We start from the raw sequence: 14,155 nt of genomic DNA, 5'->3' as shown, positions 1-14,155 counted from the left end.
TTAACACCGTTTGTCATTATTTAACGGAAGGGACTATTTTGACTCAAAAATTTAAAAGTAAGGACCAATTTCAAACACTTTTCTAAAGAGGGACTAAATTGAGATTTGCCAACCAAACTAGGGACAAAGTTGGGTATTAAACCTTTTTTTAACTGTTATAAGCGTGCTTGCACAGAAAATGAGGAGAGAGAAAAAAAAAATTTAACACCGTTTGTCATTATTTAACGGAAGAGACTATTTTGACTCAAAAATTTAAAAGTAAGGACCAATTTCAAACACTTTTCTAAAGAGGGAATAAATTGAGATTTGCCAACCAAACTAGGGACAAAGTTGGGTATTAAACCTTTTTTTAACTGTTATAAGCGTGCTTGCATTAATATTTTGAAAATTGTAACCGGTTGTCGCACTTATTCAAAGTTTAATAATTTATTTAGAATTTGATTAATCAAAATAAATAAAAATATCACCATAATTAAAATATATATAATGATATTATATGTAATCTTTAATATAAAATATTTCAAACACAATTAGAAAAAATAATACAAAATTATTTTAAAAATATTAACAATATATAAAATTTAATTTTATTATTAATAATTTTAAAAATTTCTTCTTCCCATTAATTAATACCAAACACAAATACTTATATTTAAAGAAGTTAAACAAGAAAAATATATTTAGATATAGAAACTATATCATATTTTTTTAAAATAATTAATATATCATATAACCATTTGGACAACTTACTTTTCTACTTATCCAAACAGTCAATTCTTCAACAATATTAAATATTTCAAACCTTTTCATCAATTATTTTTACTCTTGTAATTAGTCCGTCAGTATTTCAAGATCAACCATTAAAAATAATGTATAACCATCTTTATAAATCCAGCATGTTTAAGAAAGTAAAGTATGCTCATAGAATTTTAGATCATAATTAAGTTGATCCTAATTAAAAGTTTATTTTGAAATTTATAAATATAAATATAAAATAAAAAATAAATAATTGTATTTATTGTAAAATTAATACTTTATTATAATAACTAATCGAATTCATTGATTGACTTAATATACATCACCACTCGACTTGAAAGAGAAACATAAAACAATTATAACATAAGTAGGAAATAAAGCAAAGTGTATGAAGGAATGATCTTTGACCCATGTCCCAAAACAATTAGTAATTTAATTATATTAAATATTCGATTTACAGTATGATATAAATTAAATAGTAATTATATTAAATATTCTTTGTACGTCATGATAATTAGATACATCAACCTGTGGTCGCCGAAAAATGTTTCCATAGTTCAGAACCATGGTCTATAAGGGTGGCTATCAGTGCTTTCATAAAGCTCCACTAGCTTTTATTATTAATATTATTATTATTTTCTTTCTTTACTGTAACATCACAAAACAAAGCCAATAAGACTCTGCCAATACCATCACCACCAGCTTCATTTTAGAACATAATATAAAATTTAAGTGTTTCACTCTCACTCATTCACAAATTTTTAATTTTATTTTAAATAATTTGCTGGATTTTTAATATTTAAATTGCTTTAAAGGATGCATAATCAATGGGTATAGTCTGATCGAACCATTGAATATATGTCAAATTGGTTGAGTGGCACTTTTAACCTTTTATCTTCTTTTCAACAAACTCATTATCCCCATTTTAATAACTGCTACAGTGTAAAATAACTAAAATGCCATTTGAGCTCGCACTTCAAGAAAACACTCAGTGCAAAGATTATAAAAAGATTGATGAATTGAACTCACTTAAGCCTTCTTTATTGGATTTAAAAGAAAGTAATTAACTAGATTTGAGAGATTTAAAGGTAATTTTAATTTTGTTGTTTATTTGAATGAACGTGGAAGTAAATTAGAGTGTATTTAGAAATAAAGTTTGTAAAAATTAGTATAGAATTTAATCTATGTAACAGATTAAAAAAGTTTATTTCCAAATCTATTCTCACTTATTTCCAAATCTATTAAAATAAATAACAAAATAATTTATCTTCAAATCCTCTTAATCCTTTCCATTATTCTCTTCCAAATCTACTCAAGTGAATAACACCTTAATTTTTAGGTGTTCTTTCCTTTTTTATTTATATTTTTAGGTGGATTGGCTCTTATTTTACTCAATCTTTTTATCCATACAATGGATTAGGTAGAGTTTTTATATATTTTTATTCCTTTAACCTAAATCAATACAACTCACGCACAGCCAATGGGATACTGAATGGATTTCAATTCATATCATACAGAATAATTCACAAGTCAAAGCAAAAATATAAAATAATGTTACGTGATAGGCCGCTAGACAAAATAGATATTTAAAATTTATAATTATATTATCTTAAAGTTTAAAATTTCAAGTTAAAATAGATTTTGACGAGTTTAAGTATGTATGAATGTTCCAAACATTATTTTTTTTTCAATAATGAATTAAAAAAATGAACAACTTAAAAAATGCAACAATGGATAAGTCAATAATTCTATCTAAAAAGAATCAATTTTTCAAGTGAAATGGAAAAAGTTAGCGAGTGAGACTATGCATGGTGGTCACATATCCTATTCTCCAATAATTAAAAAACAAATAAAACAACAATGATCAAATGAAATATTATCTCATTTTATTATTTTTAAGTGAATATTAAATGTGAACAATTTTGACTCTTATTAGTAGTTCTACAAAAATGAGGGTTTTTAAGGAGGGTTACTCCTTTCACCACCACTCAGGGCTTTCTACACATTCCATCTTTTCTTATCCTTCGGTAATATTTAATTTTTTTAATTATTTTTTATCAACAACCAATACTTTCATTAATGATCCTACCATTGTGTCAATGCACCTTCCCAACACTCCACTTCTTATGCTTGAATGAAATTCCTCTCAATCTTTTTCTTCCTTTAATTTTTGTTTGCTGAAAGTATGTCAGTGTAGTGTGAGGTTATTGTGGTTGTTTGGTTGGAGATAACATTGGTTCGTTGTGGTGCAAGAAGGTGGTCCACTGAGTGATTAGAGGAAGTGATGATGCAAGAAGAAGAAGGTGCAGTGGTGAGAGAGCTTCGTTTGGTGGTGGTGGTTGAAGGTGCTTCGCGAGCTTCACAAGTTTTTTAATATATAAGGCTAACATTATAACGGATGTGGGTATGCGTAAGAGTATTAAACGGATGTCAACATCCATAGACGGATATCGACACACGTGGAAGGAGAAACGGATGTGCCACATTCGATGAGCTTGGGTGGTTATCTTCTTCCTTTGCACACACATAAAACCAACCACCACATAACAAAGGCCAAACATACAACACATTATATTTCAGTAAATTCAAATGAAATAAATTTAGTTTGAACCAACCTCTTATAGGAGAAACTGCACAATAGACGTATCGAACCACCACCAAAGCACCATTAACAAACTACCATTGCACCACCACAGTACCACTGTAGTGCCACCGGACCACCACCACACTAGGAACACACCACCAAGACACAAAATGGAGAAAAAAAAATTAAAGAAGTGAAAACGGATATAAAGAATGCGTTAGTAAAAAGTTAAAATAAAAAAGATGATTTTATAACTAAAATTTGTTTGGAGAGATGCAAGGAGCACTTGGGTAGTAAAGGAATCAATTTCCTTTAAGCAAAAAAGAAAACCCACTCTATTTTTCATTATTTCTTATGTTGTTTTGGATTCAGTAGCTCATTTATGGTGATTTCTTTTTGCACCCCTGTAGTTTCCATCTCTGTCTTTAAAACATCAAATTGTTCTTATTGCTATCCTAAAGTTTCTTTAAAGGTAAAGTCAAACTTTTTTATATTTCTGAGTGTAGAAGAAAAATATGGGGTGGAAAAAGAAATCTTCACTATTATTTATGGGTTGAGCCCTCTTTTTCTCTTTACTCAATATTAGAAAAGTACATAAAATATTTTTCAGAAAAATCTTTCTTGAATGAATTCTTTTAATATTTCTCTGTTTCTACAGTAGCGGTCCGGTGCTGCTGAAGCGGTGGCACCAGCGACAACGGTGGTGTGATTCAATGGTGAAAGGTATTTATAAATTTTCCTTCTATTGTGGAGGTGCACGAAGATATTTGACTGGGTGCTGGAAGCAAAATCCCAGCCCAAAATGAACAACCCAATTAACGCAGAATCCATCCCAGATCAATTTCAATTCATAGATGCCAGACATTTTATTATGTTTTTTTTTTCACCGTGGCACATACTTTGGTAATTAATAATTATTTAAACATATTCCACATTTTTGAAAAACAAATTAAATTATTATTTATATATTAAATTTTTCATTTGGTCGTTTTCCCTTTAGGTCATAAATTCTTGACTAGTTATATTTTGAAGTCAATGTTTTTCCTTCGTAAAATTTAAGTTAATTATTATTTTGTATTTAGTAGACTAATAAGCCATGATGATGTGTTCTACTTAACACAATATAGTTAAAATAAGGTATATCTGATTATTAAATCATGTAATATTTTATTTTATTTTTGTGCGAGAACAACTTTTGATGAAAAATAGCATAGTAAGATAACATGACATCAAGCATCTAAAAATCTATCCCAGCTCTTCGTCTCCCTCATCTTGAAAAAGTCCACGTCATCCATTGATAACAAATTTTGATGGAAGCGGGAACTGCTCCCACTCTCACACTCACTCCTCGATTGCATACTCGCTTTCCCTTTAACACTTCCAATTCAAATATCTTATTTCAACCGCGCTTCACTCTTTCGTCTCCTTTATCTTCTTCCTTTTCCGCTTTCAGTTACAGAGGCCCCACTCCAAAACGCGATTTCCTCGCTGACTGGGTTTCCCAAAACGATGACGTCGTCCGCACCCTCCCAATCTACGTCGGCTCGGCTTCCCTCTTCGCCGTCCTCCTCAACCGCGCCCTCTCCGGCATCGCCCCTGTCGCCGACGCCGGCAGGTGCATCTCTTCTTTCTATTCTTAGCTCAACCAGAACTCCTGCATTGAGGCTTGTTATTATTAGGCCTTGTTTGAATCTGTTGTTTTCAAAATCAGTTTGGTTGTAACGAGTGATTGCATTTGCAGTTCGCAGTCCAGAGCTGACCTTTTGACTTTGGGATTGGCGGTTACCAATATTTTGACTGGCCTCGTTTGGCTTTCAATAAAACCTAAGTCTATAACTGTGGTGATCTTCATTCTCCTCTTTGCATCACATTTTTTTTTTTTTTCATTTCAAACGTGTTCTTAGTTGTCTGGATTCTTTGTCCAGGTAAATCCTCGAGGAGTTGAATGCAAGAGATTTTGCACTACACTTCCTGAAGTTGCACTTAACGAGTTGCTTTGGTAGGTGCATTCGAGTTACTAAACTAGGTCATGTAAATTATTTTTTAATTCATAAGAAATCAACAAATATATCGTGAGGTTTACTATAAGTCTACTACTCATACACTGTCCGGTTTACTGAGATAGCATATTAGCTGTACAATTCTTATCCAATTGTTCCAGTCGGTTAACTTTGTGAATGTGTAAAATAGTACCGCAGGGAAACCGGATCCTTGGCTTAGGTTTGATCAGGAGCTGTCAGAAAAAAATAGATTTTAATAAAATCTGACATTTTATTTAATTTGATGGAAGAAAAATTCATAGTGATAACGGAAGGTGCTGCTTTAATAGTGTTACCTTCTGTTTATTGATAGTATCTTTATTAATCTATTCTCAGGGTGTGGGAATCTCTGTCAGATGCCACTTGTTGTCGTTCGCTCGTTGTTGTTTATGAGAGAAGTTGTGTACTCCAAATAGGTTTTGCTGCAGATTCTTCTCCTGGGAATGGTGAGGCTGTAAGTGTGGATGCCAATAAATTGATGCAAGGATCAGTATACCAGGGAGTTATGAAATCTGGTGCTCGTAAGTTTTGAACTGTGTTATCTATCACAGTTGTTGCTACTCAAATACAGTACTTTTCATTAAGTGAATATGTGCCCTGGTATTCATTGAATTTTGTTTTCTTTTCACATGTTCAGAGAGTTACTTGGCAAATTTATCTCTTTATCCTGGAAAATCTGAGCTGCCATTTCTACCTTTAAATACTCAGGTATTGTTTTGTATGTATCAAACTTGTCTAGTTAACTAATGCGACGTGTCTATGTTATGCAATATTACTGTGTGCTCTAACTAGTTTCTCTTGGATGTCTTTCAAAAATCATGTTGAAGCACAAGCTTTTGTCTAGAAAGAGAGAAACATGGGGTGTGTTAGTATATGGGTACAAGTGAGAGTCTTGAAGCCTGGCTGTTTGTCCAATTAATTCTGGGAGTGGATAGCTTGAATGACTTTTAATAGTTTTTGGCAACTGGTGTACTCGAGTTTTTGGAGTAAGACCCTTGAATAGAAGCTCTTTATATTTTAATCTGAATATAGTAGTTTTTATTTCAACATATAAAACAATTAACAAAATCAGTACTTTTAGTCCTGTAATTTAATTTTTTTCTTCGGTTTGATCCTTTAACATTTATTTATTTTTTACTTTGGTCATCTATTATGTGTCTAACTAATTGGTCCTTTCCCGTAGTTTTATTTAACTCTGTTGATGGCATTTCATATGGAAATGCGTTAAAAATAACGGTGTTCCAATCTTTATGGAGAACCAAACTACCAAGGGCATTGCTCTACCTTATTTCCAAAAGTAAGAGCACCTATTGGGGTATTTTGGCTTTACTTCTGACTTTGTTATTCATTTCTTATTATTGTGTCCACATAATATACAGTAGAAAACAAATCACTCAGGATTCTTATTATATTTGTGTGAATTTGTGGTCAAAAGCTCATCACATGCGTAGTAGACATTGTCTGCATTGTTTAGGTTTAAGTAAGTTCATTAATGTTTGACTACCACTTTGGAACCAGCTCCTATTAAGCATATACGTATACTTCCTGCAATATTATTCAATCAACTTGATAAAATGGTAGATACAAAAATGGCCATTATAGTTTATTGGCTGCGTAAAATTTACAAACACATACAAGATACCAGTTATGAAGCACGGAAGCCGGACACAATGGTACACTAACATGGTGACACCTATAATTTTAAAAATAAGGGATACACACACACATTGAACATGATTATTAATTATTTAAATTGATCGTCAAAATTATATTAAAAATCATCCATTAAAAAGTTAACCAAGTATAACAATTCATCTAAAAACATTTAAAGAGAGAAGGGAAAACACAAAAGGTAAATATGAAATAAAGGGTCTGTTTCTTCAAAGGAGAAATGGAAACTTAGATAGTAGTTTTCTTACTTTCCAACTTCTTAAGAAAATCAGCGTGTCTGTCCTCATGAACGCTGTGTTTCATGATGTCTGAGCCGAAAAAAAAAGTCTTTTAAATTGGACACCCTAGTGAAGTGTGTGACAAATGTTGGATACGGAGACAGAACATTGAAGAACCATGTCCAAGGCTCATAAGTGCCAATTATAATTGTAAGAAGAATCCAAACATGCTGCAGTACCAAATTTCACACTACAGCATATTTGCATAAAAAATGAAATTTTACAGTAGCGAAAAGTGAACCTGGTGACTTGAGAATGAAAATATGAGAAAGGATGCTGAAGAGATAATTATCTCTCAGCTGATTCGTGTATGTGTTTGAGTTCTTCTTACATTAGAGATACAAAGGGAAGATATAAAAATCCTAAATGTAGGTGACAGATGGGTACTGCATAAAACGGTTTTATAGCTTTCCGCTTACAAGCTAAACTATTCTAGCAAATATAACTATAACTTTGTAAAACCAAGTTCTGTGTGGCTAAATCATTAAATCAAACAGTTTATCCAATTTGCACTATAGAAAAGGTATTAGCATAGAAAAAAAAAACTTTGGACGAGGTATATCAAGGTTAAAACATTAAATATATTCCCTGTGACTAAGTAGTAATGGAAAAGGGTGAAACGGAATGACAATGTGCTGTTCTGTTTGGTGTTATAGCAGCAGGAATCAACTTAATCTTTAGTAAATTTCTTACCCGTCTGTTCTATTTGTAAACCGAGAATAGGACCTGAAATTTCACAAAGTGAGCTGAGAAAATATAAAAGAGAGAAATTCGAAGAGTGCCTTTACACATTGAACTGATTTGAAAATTGCGAAAAGGTGACAATTTTACTTACCTTTTTAGAACAAAGCTAATGTTAGTTCTCCAATACTAGTAATTTTGAATGAATCTTCTATTTCTCTATCATCTCACTTTTTAAACTTTATCAATTCTATTAAGTACTACTAAGATCCTAATAAGTAACAAAAGTATTGGACCGAGCTTGAATAACAAGTTAAGGTTCACATTCAATTGAAAGGTTTGACCATCCTTTGGAGATTGCAACTTCAATAGCCATAATCACACTCATCAGCTCAACATATAAAACATTATGAAGAGACACAGCCCATAATGGAACTGTGATGATGTCTAAAGATACCCCTACAACCCTATACACTAGGAGAACCTTTGATCGCACCATTAGTATTGCATTTAAACCAATGAGAAGTAACAAGTAAGAGGAAACCGAAAAACAAGAACATAAGACACCACCTGCCTAGGATGTATTTTTATTTCAAAACTTCTAAGAATAATGAGCTCTTGCGCGTTGGACTTCATACAACGAGCACAAACTAAAATAAAATTTCTTTGACATAATTTACTATTTGACTTATTCAAAATAATTAAAACTGCTTTGGCATCATCTATGGCAAGTGCCCAACAATACTCAATAAACTACACGCTTCAACATCTCCCAACTAGACAAATATCACGTTGGTTCTCCACTACTTTTCTCTTCAATGTCTTTTTATCTCAATTCATAAGAAGCGTATGCATATGCATTGCACCAATGGGAAGAGAAACAATTAAGATTGGTAATTTTAACTGATAATGCTGAAATAATGATTGCTGAAGTTCATGAAGATAATACGGAGAAAGTTTTTCCCTACTATGGTAGAACGACCTATGCAAGTAAACGGTCTATATAGGGCTTCCAATTATTGAGGTCTACTAGGTTTTATAGTTTCACAAATTTACTCAAGTCTTTTATTTATTTACTTTTGTCTTCCAAATATGTTGACTTGACTCTCCACATTTGACATTATTGTTTTCCCAAAACATAGGGTTGATAGACCTAATTTTCGTGATTAGAACAGAGTTTCCAAAAATTAAGATAGTCTTGTCAATCTCGGGGACATTGCTGATTTTGCAGCAAGTGATGATGATGGGAATTGATAAAAACTATCAGGAGCAGTCATATTTCTGGCATACTTGTGTGATAAGAACTCGTGCAGTAATATATCACTTTAATATAGAGAATAACTCGTATTGCATTATATATTAGAATCAGAAACAGCTTTGACATGTTTTCCATAGTACATAACTTATGGAAGTATGTATTGGGGTATATATTATAGTAAGATGTGCTGGGAGAGATTATTGCTGTGTAGAGTTTGGGGACAAAGGATAACCTTGTAAGAGCCTCTTAAGAAGTAGACTTTAAATCTAATTCAACTCTACAAAACTTTTATGTCGAAGTATCTATGTCTCGAACGTGAGACTAAACATTAATGGGTGGTCTGATAATGGCCTGATAGTGAATGGAACAATATGATATGTCCACTCAAATCTCGCTAGATAGGCTCTAACTAGGCTCTGATACTATGTTAAGAAGTGGACTTTAAACCTAACTCAACCTCACAAAACTGGCTTGTAAGGTGAGGTTTGCACCTACTTATATACTATAAATTAGTCTTATCCCTAATCGATGTGGATCTTTCAACAGAGTCTTTTATCTGTCTGTGACTATATTCCGTGTTATTTTTATGTTGAGCGTATATTTTTATCTCTAGGTGTTCTATCAGTGTACTTTTTCGCAGCCCAAATTCTGACTGACATGCTTGTGAAAGATCATATAATTTATCTATGTTCAAATCAGTTACGGTGAAACATATGATCCCCTTTCCTCAAACCTTGATAAAACTCTATTTATGAACATTTTTATGTTTATATAGGTCTTCTGCTTGCCCCTGTTTTTCCAGGGGGAGACTGGTACTATTGGGTCTACACCAACTGACCTCCTTTGTTATCAATGACTTTTTGTTGATTTCGTTAATATCTACCATCTAATTGCAAAAGTTGCTCATTCGATTATTAGTATTTTGTTAGGCAGTAATTTTACAGCCACTTGGAGATAAAGGAATTGCAATTATCGGTGGTGACACGATACGAGGTTACACTGCTTCTGATCAGGTACATTTCAACCTTTTTTTCATGTGATACCCAAATTTATCGTAAGGATTGGATCCTGTGGCATGTGAAATTAGGTTGGGATCCTCTGTTTTCCGAAATATCATTTCAACCCTATTTAAGGTTTCGAATTTCAGTACAGACATGACACTAGACAGTAGTACAAGTACATTTGTAGGTCCTGCATATTGTTTCTTATTCTTTTGGACCCAGTGAGATGCACGTTTGTAGATTAGTAGGTCCTGCATATTGTTTCTTATTCTTTAAACTCAGTGAGATGCACGTATGTAGGTTAGTGGCATAATATTCAAATTATTACAGGCATGGATCACTTATATTGGAGAGAAGCTGGATTCTACCCTTGCAAAATATGTGAATCATCACCCTCTGACTTCTCAAGATTAATTTTCAGAGATTTGCGAGGTGGCCTCTCGTGCATGTTTTTACTCGATTTTAATGGAAATAAATCCTCGACCTTTTGCCGAGATTAGAAGAGGCTCATATTGGTCGCATGTATATGTTATCCATTTCTCAAGGCAGTGCTCAGATTATTAGTCAGACTAATTGAAAGCTGGTAACTAATTGTATACACAAGCTCATTTCTGAGATTTTCATTTGTAAACATACAACGCCACAGTCTCCCATGTCCTTCCTTTCAGAGATATATAATTAATTCTGTTGTGGCTTGACCACAACCTTTTTTCCATTTTGTTAGCTGATTTTCTATTTATAGCTTACAGTCGTAGAGAATAAAAAATTTAACATTGACTTGCAGTTTATCATTACTGAACTTCTATTGGGACAAGTTTGATTGGTTACGACTTATGGCTAGTAAAATAGAGGGCAAAAATTATAGCAATGAAGCTTGATGTACAATAATAGGTCCCCCAAACTACTGCAAACCAAACCCCACCTTTTTTTAGAGGAAAGTGATATTTATCTAAAGGGCGCCAAGGGAACAAATCCCATGTACTAAGCACTGTACAGGTATTCTAAATTAAATATATCTAGACTTACCACGAATATATTAGTCTTACTGGATGTTATATACTTAATATGCACTTAACTGGAAAAAATGATAGAGAATTCATTCACATTGCTGCAAATATACATCTGTATGCGTCTGTTTCTTGTCTATAAAATCATTTAAAAAATAGGAAAAACAAAATTTCTGTAACAGAAGCTCCCCTCCCCTAAAAAACAATGAAAAGAATGAATGCTTAATACGTGTGATAATCGTGCTTTACATGGGTACCAGCTACCAATATGTTAGCACCCTCATCAGTATCCATTATAGAGAAGACCTTTCCCAGGGCATCAACCCTGTTGCAGGATCAGCAAAATAAGATAGAAGGAAGTCCTTCAGGCCAGTATCCCAAACCTCACAAAACTGAAGCCGCCAGTTAGGTGGTTCAATGGCTTCTGTTCCTAGTCCTGGTGCTCTATCCTTTGATCCTTTGTTCTGGTCCTCCTGCCAGTCCACCACATAGGTAGCAACCCTTCTGAAAAACTTGGCTTTGAAGGTCTCCCATACCTGGTACTTGTAGTGATTTACAATAGCTGTACCTTCAGGCATGTTGTAGTACCTAAACCCCTCCCTCAGCTGAAAATGGTGCACCACATTCAGAAGACTGATGTCAAGCAAATCCGGCCGCACAATGGATTTGTGCCGCTCAGGGCTCTGAAGCCTGCAAGTGTACCCTAATGTAACCCCTTGTTTTGGGGGCGAGCGTAAGCCAGAAGGCCCGAAGCTATGACAAGCTGTTCTTATCTCCGCAATGGATTTCGAAGATGAGAAATTGGCTACCATCGATTTCAGAGAATTCTCACCTGGAACACCTTCCCTCAGGTTTTGATGAAATTCACCGGGAAAGTAGAAGAACTCATCAACATCAAAGAACCCTACCCACTTGCATTCCTCTCTAGCTCTCAAGGCACAGTGGGAAAACCCTGCCTCCTGAGTCTTAATCCAAGGCCAGGACTTTCTACTCACATTAAATCCTTGAAGATCAAGATCCTGAACAACCTTTTCAACATCATCATCACTATTGTTATCATAGATAAACCAACGCTCCACTCCAAGCCAAGCATGGTACATAACCCACTCTCTGAGCGCAGAAGCTTGGTTCCACACCATAGTACACGCACATAACTCATACTTCCCGCTTTTCCTTTTCTGAACCTTACTACTACCAGGTGCACTAACTGTAGCTACAGAAGGCACAAGGACACGAACGGGGTGCCTCACATTGCCGCCCAAATAACTCACTGTGACCCGAATCCCTCGAACCTTATCAGGATTGTTCCTTATACTCCGTGGTAACATACATCTCACAACTTCTTGAGCCACAGAAACCGCCCTGGTGTTAAGCAAAAAAGCATTGTTCTGGTGAAAACTCTTGAGTCCGAAATGGCACCGGATCCGGGTTGGATCCGATATCTTGTGGGGTCGGAGATTCAGCCCTTTCACGAACACCACAACGGTGTCTCCGTCAAGGATCGCCTCGTACGCTACCCTGTCCCAAGATTGAGCCGTTTGGTTGATAAAAAAACCCAAATTACGGCGACCGACCTCACCGCGCCGCCGCAATTCTACGGTTTGGGAGGCGGCGGTGGTGTAGTTGGTCTGGGGAAGTGGGCACCTAACGATGGATCGAGATTCATCATAGCGGTCCGTGGAGAGGAGCGGTCGAACCTGAACTTGAAGGGTTGGAGCGGGAGAGGAAGCGTTGGGGTGGAGCGTATAGTAGACGCAGTGGAGTTGGTGGAGTTGGTGTTGTTGAGGGGTAGTGAGGATGAGGAGATGGTGGTCGGGGAAGATGATACGGTGTTGGAGGGTGTAGGATGGAGCAGTGGGATGAAGGGGATCGAGAATAGAGTTGCTTGCAGAAGAGTAAAGGAGAGATAAGGTGGAGGTTGTGAGAGAGGGTCTGAAGGTGGAGGGAGTGAAAATGAAGAAATGATGGTGTGAAGACAAGAAGAGGAGGAAGATTAAGAAGAAGAATAAGCAAATAAAAAGTGATCTTGATGATGATATGTGAAGTTGTCTTCCAACGGTGCGCTTCCTCTTCCGCCTTTGTTCGGAGTCCATCTTTTTGGGGTTGAAAGAAGTGTAAGAAGAAGAGGGTGTTGGAATGTCTGGCGAGGAATGGAGAGAGAAGAAAAGAAAGAAAGAAGAAGGTGCAGAGTGTCTGGAAAATAGAGAGAGTTAAAAGGTCCAAAAGGACTGCTGGGGATTAGATTAGATTGCATTGCATGATTGTTAGCTGTATTTTTCTATTATTTATTTATTACCTATCCTCATTATCGCGCCTCAAGCCAATGCTTCACTTTCCGCTTTTACTTTTTCTTCCTTATTAAACACACACTTATTATTCTGCACACCAATTATGCTTTTTAAATCATATTCTTTCCAATATTTCTTCATTTTTTTATTATTTTTCTTTACTCATAACACATGATTTTATTATTTTTAACTTTCATCAGAAAAAAAAAACGTTTTTAGTCATTTACTCAGTAAAATATTAGCAATAATAGAAAATAAGTTTATGATTATCATTATGTAACATCCCAAAAATACGCCTAAGACATATCAAGTGGATGCAACATGTTATAATAATGTAAAGCAGTTAGGAGTGGATATTCAGATGAAATGTATATACAGTACAGTCATCCAAAATGCAAGAGAAGAAATAAAGCTCTACTTATAGCATAGAGTCTTTTAAAAAGAAGAAAAGGAAAGAAGACCAAGTTATATACAATAGATAATAACTAAACTATACTACTCTGCAGCATCTGCAGTATCTGGAACGTCTGGGACATCTAGAATCTGCTCCAGAGGGGCCTCTCCTGCCTCTGCTCACATCCATTATGGATGA

The 14,155-nt window shown here is 34.7% G+C and overlaps 2 protein-coding genes across 7 annotated transcripts; one reads left to right on the top strand and one right to left on the bottom strand.

Moving 5' to 3' along the window:
- The first annotated feature begins 4,532 nt into the window (after positions 1-4,532).
- Positions 4,533-10,983, top strand: LOC106753261. Of its 6 annotated transcripts, none has more exons than XR_002666763.1 (7): positions 4,533-4,955; positions 5,082-5,181; positions 5,266-5,339; positions 5,716-5,900; positions 6,017-6,087; positions 10,186-10,280; positions 10,599-10,660. XR_002666763.1 is itself a non-coding variant. In XM_022777446.1 (7 exons), the coding sequence occupies exons 1-7, from the start codon at positions 4,651-4,653 to the stop codon at positions 10,680-10,682; spliced, it is 900 nt and encodes a 299-aa protein (XP_022633167.1). In that variant the 5' UTR covers positions 4,534-4,650; the 3' UTR covers positions 10,683-10,983. The 6 variants fall into 6 exon arrangements, 3 of the variants coding, with proteins under 3 accessions (XP_014490536.1, XP_022633167.1, XP_014490535.1); XR_002666761.1 differs by having other exon boundaries at positions 4,534-4,955; positions 6,017-6,676; positions 10,043-10,280; positions 10,599-10,628; XM_022777446.1 differs by having other exon boundaries at positions 4,534-4,955; positions 5,082-5,178; positions 10,197-10,280; positions 10,599-10,983.
- Positions 10,984-11,344: 361 nt separating this feature from the next.
- On the bottom strand, positions 11,345-13,585 carry LOC106753247 (glycosyltransferase family 92 protein RCOM_0530710). Its single transcript, XM_014635036.2, has one exon. It carries the CDS (start codon positions 13,366-13,368, stop codon positions 11,569-11,571), a length of 1,800 nt encoding a protein of 599 aa, XP_014490522.1. The 5' UTR covers positions 13,369-13,585; the 3' UTR covers positions 11,345-11,568.
- Between the last annotated feature and the right edge of the window lie 570 nt (positions 13,586-14,155).

The sequence above is a fragment of the Vigna radiata genome, unplaced genomic scaffold (assembly GCF_000741045.1).
Source record: "Vigna radiata var. radiata cultivar VC1973A unplaced genomic scaffold, Vradiata_ver6 scaffold_347, whole genome shotgun sequence".
Lineage (NCBI taxonomy): Eukaryota > Viridiplantae > Streptophyta > Magnoliopsida > Fabales > Fabaceae > Vigna > Vigna radiata.
The sequence above is the reverse complement of the archived record's forward strand: the minus strand, read 5'-3'. Positions and strand labels throughout refer to the sequence as shown.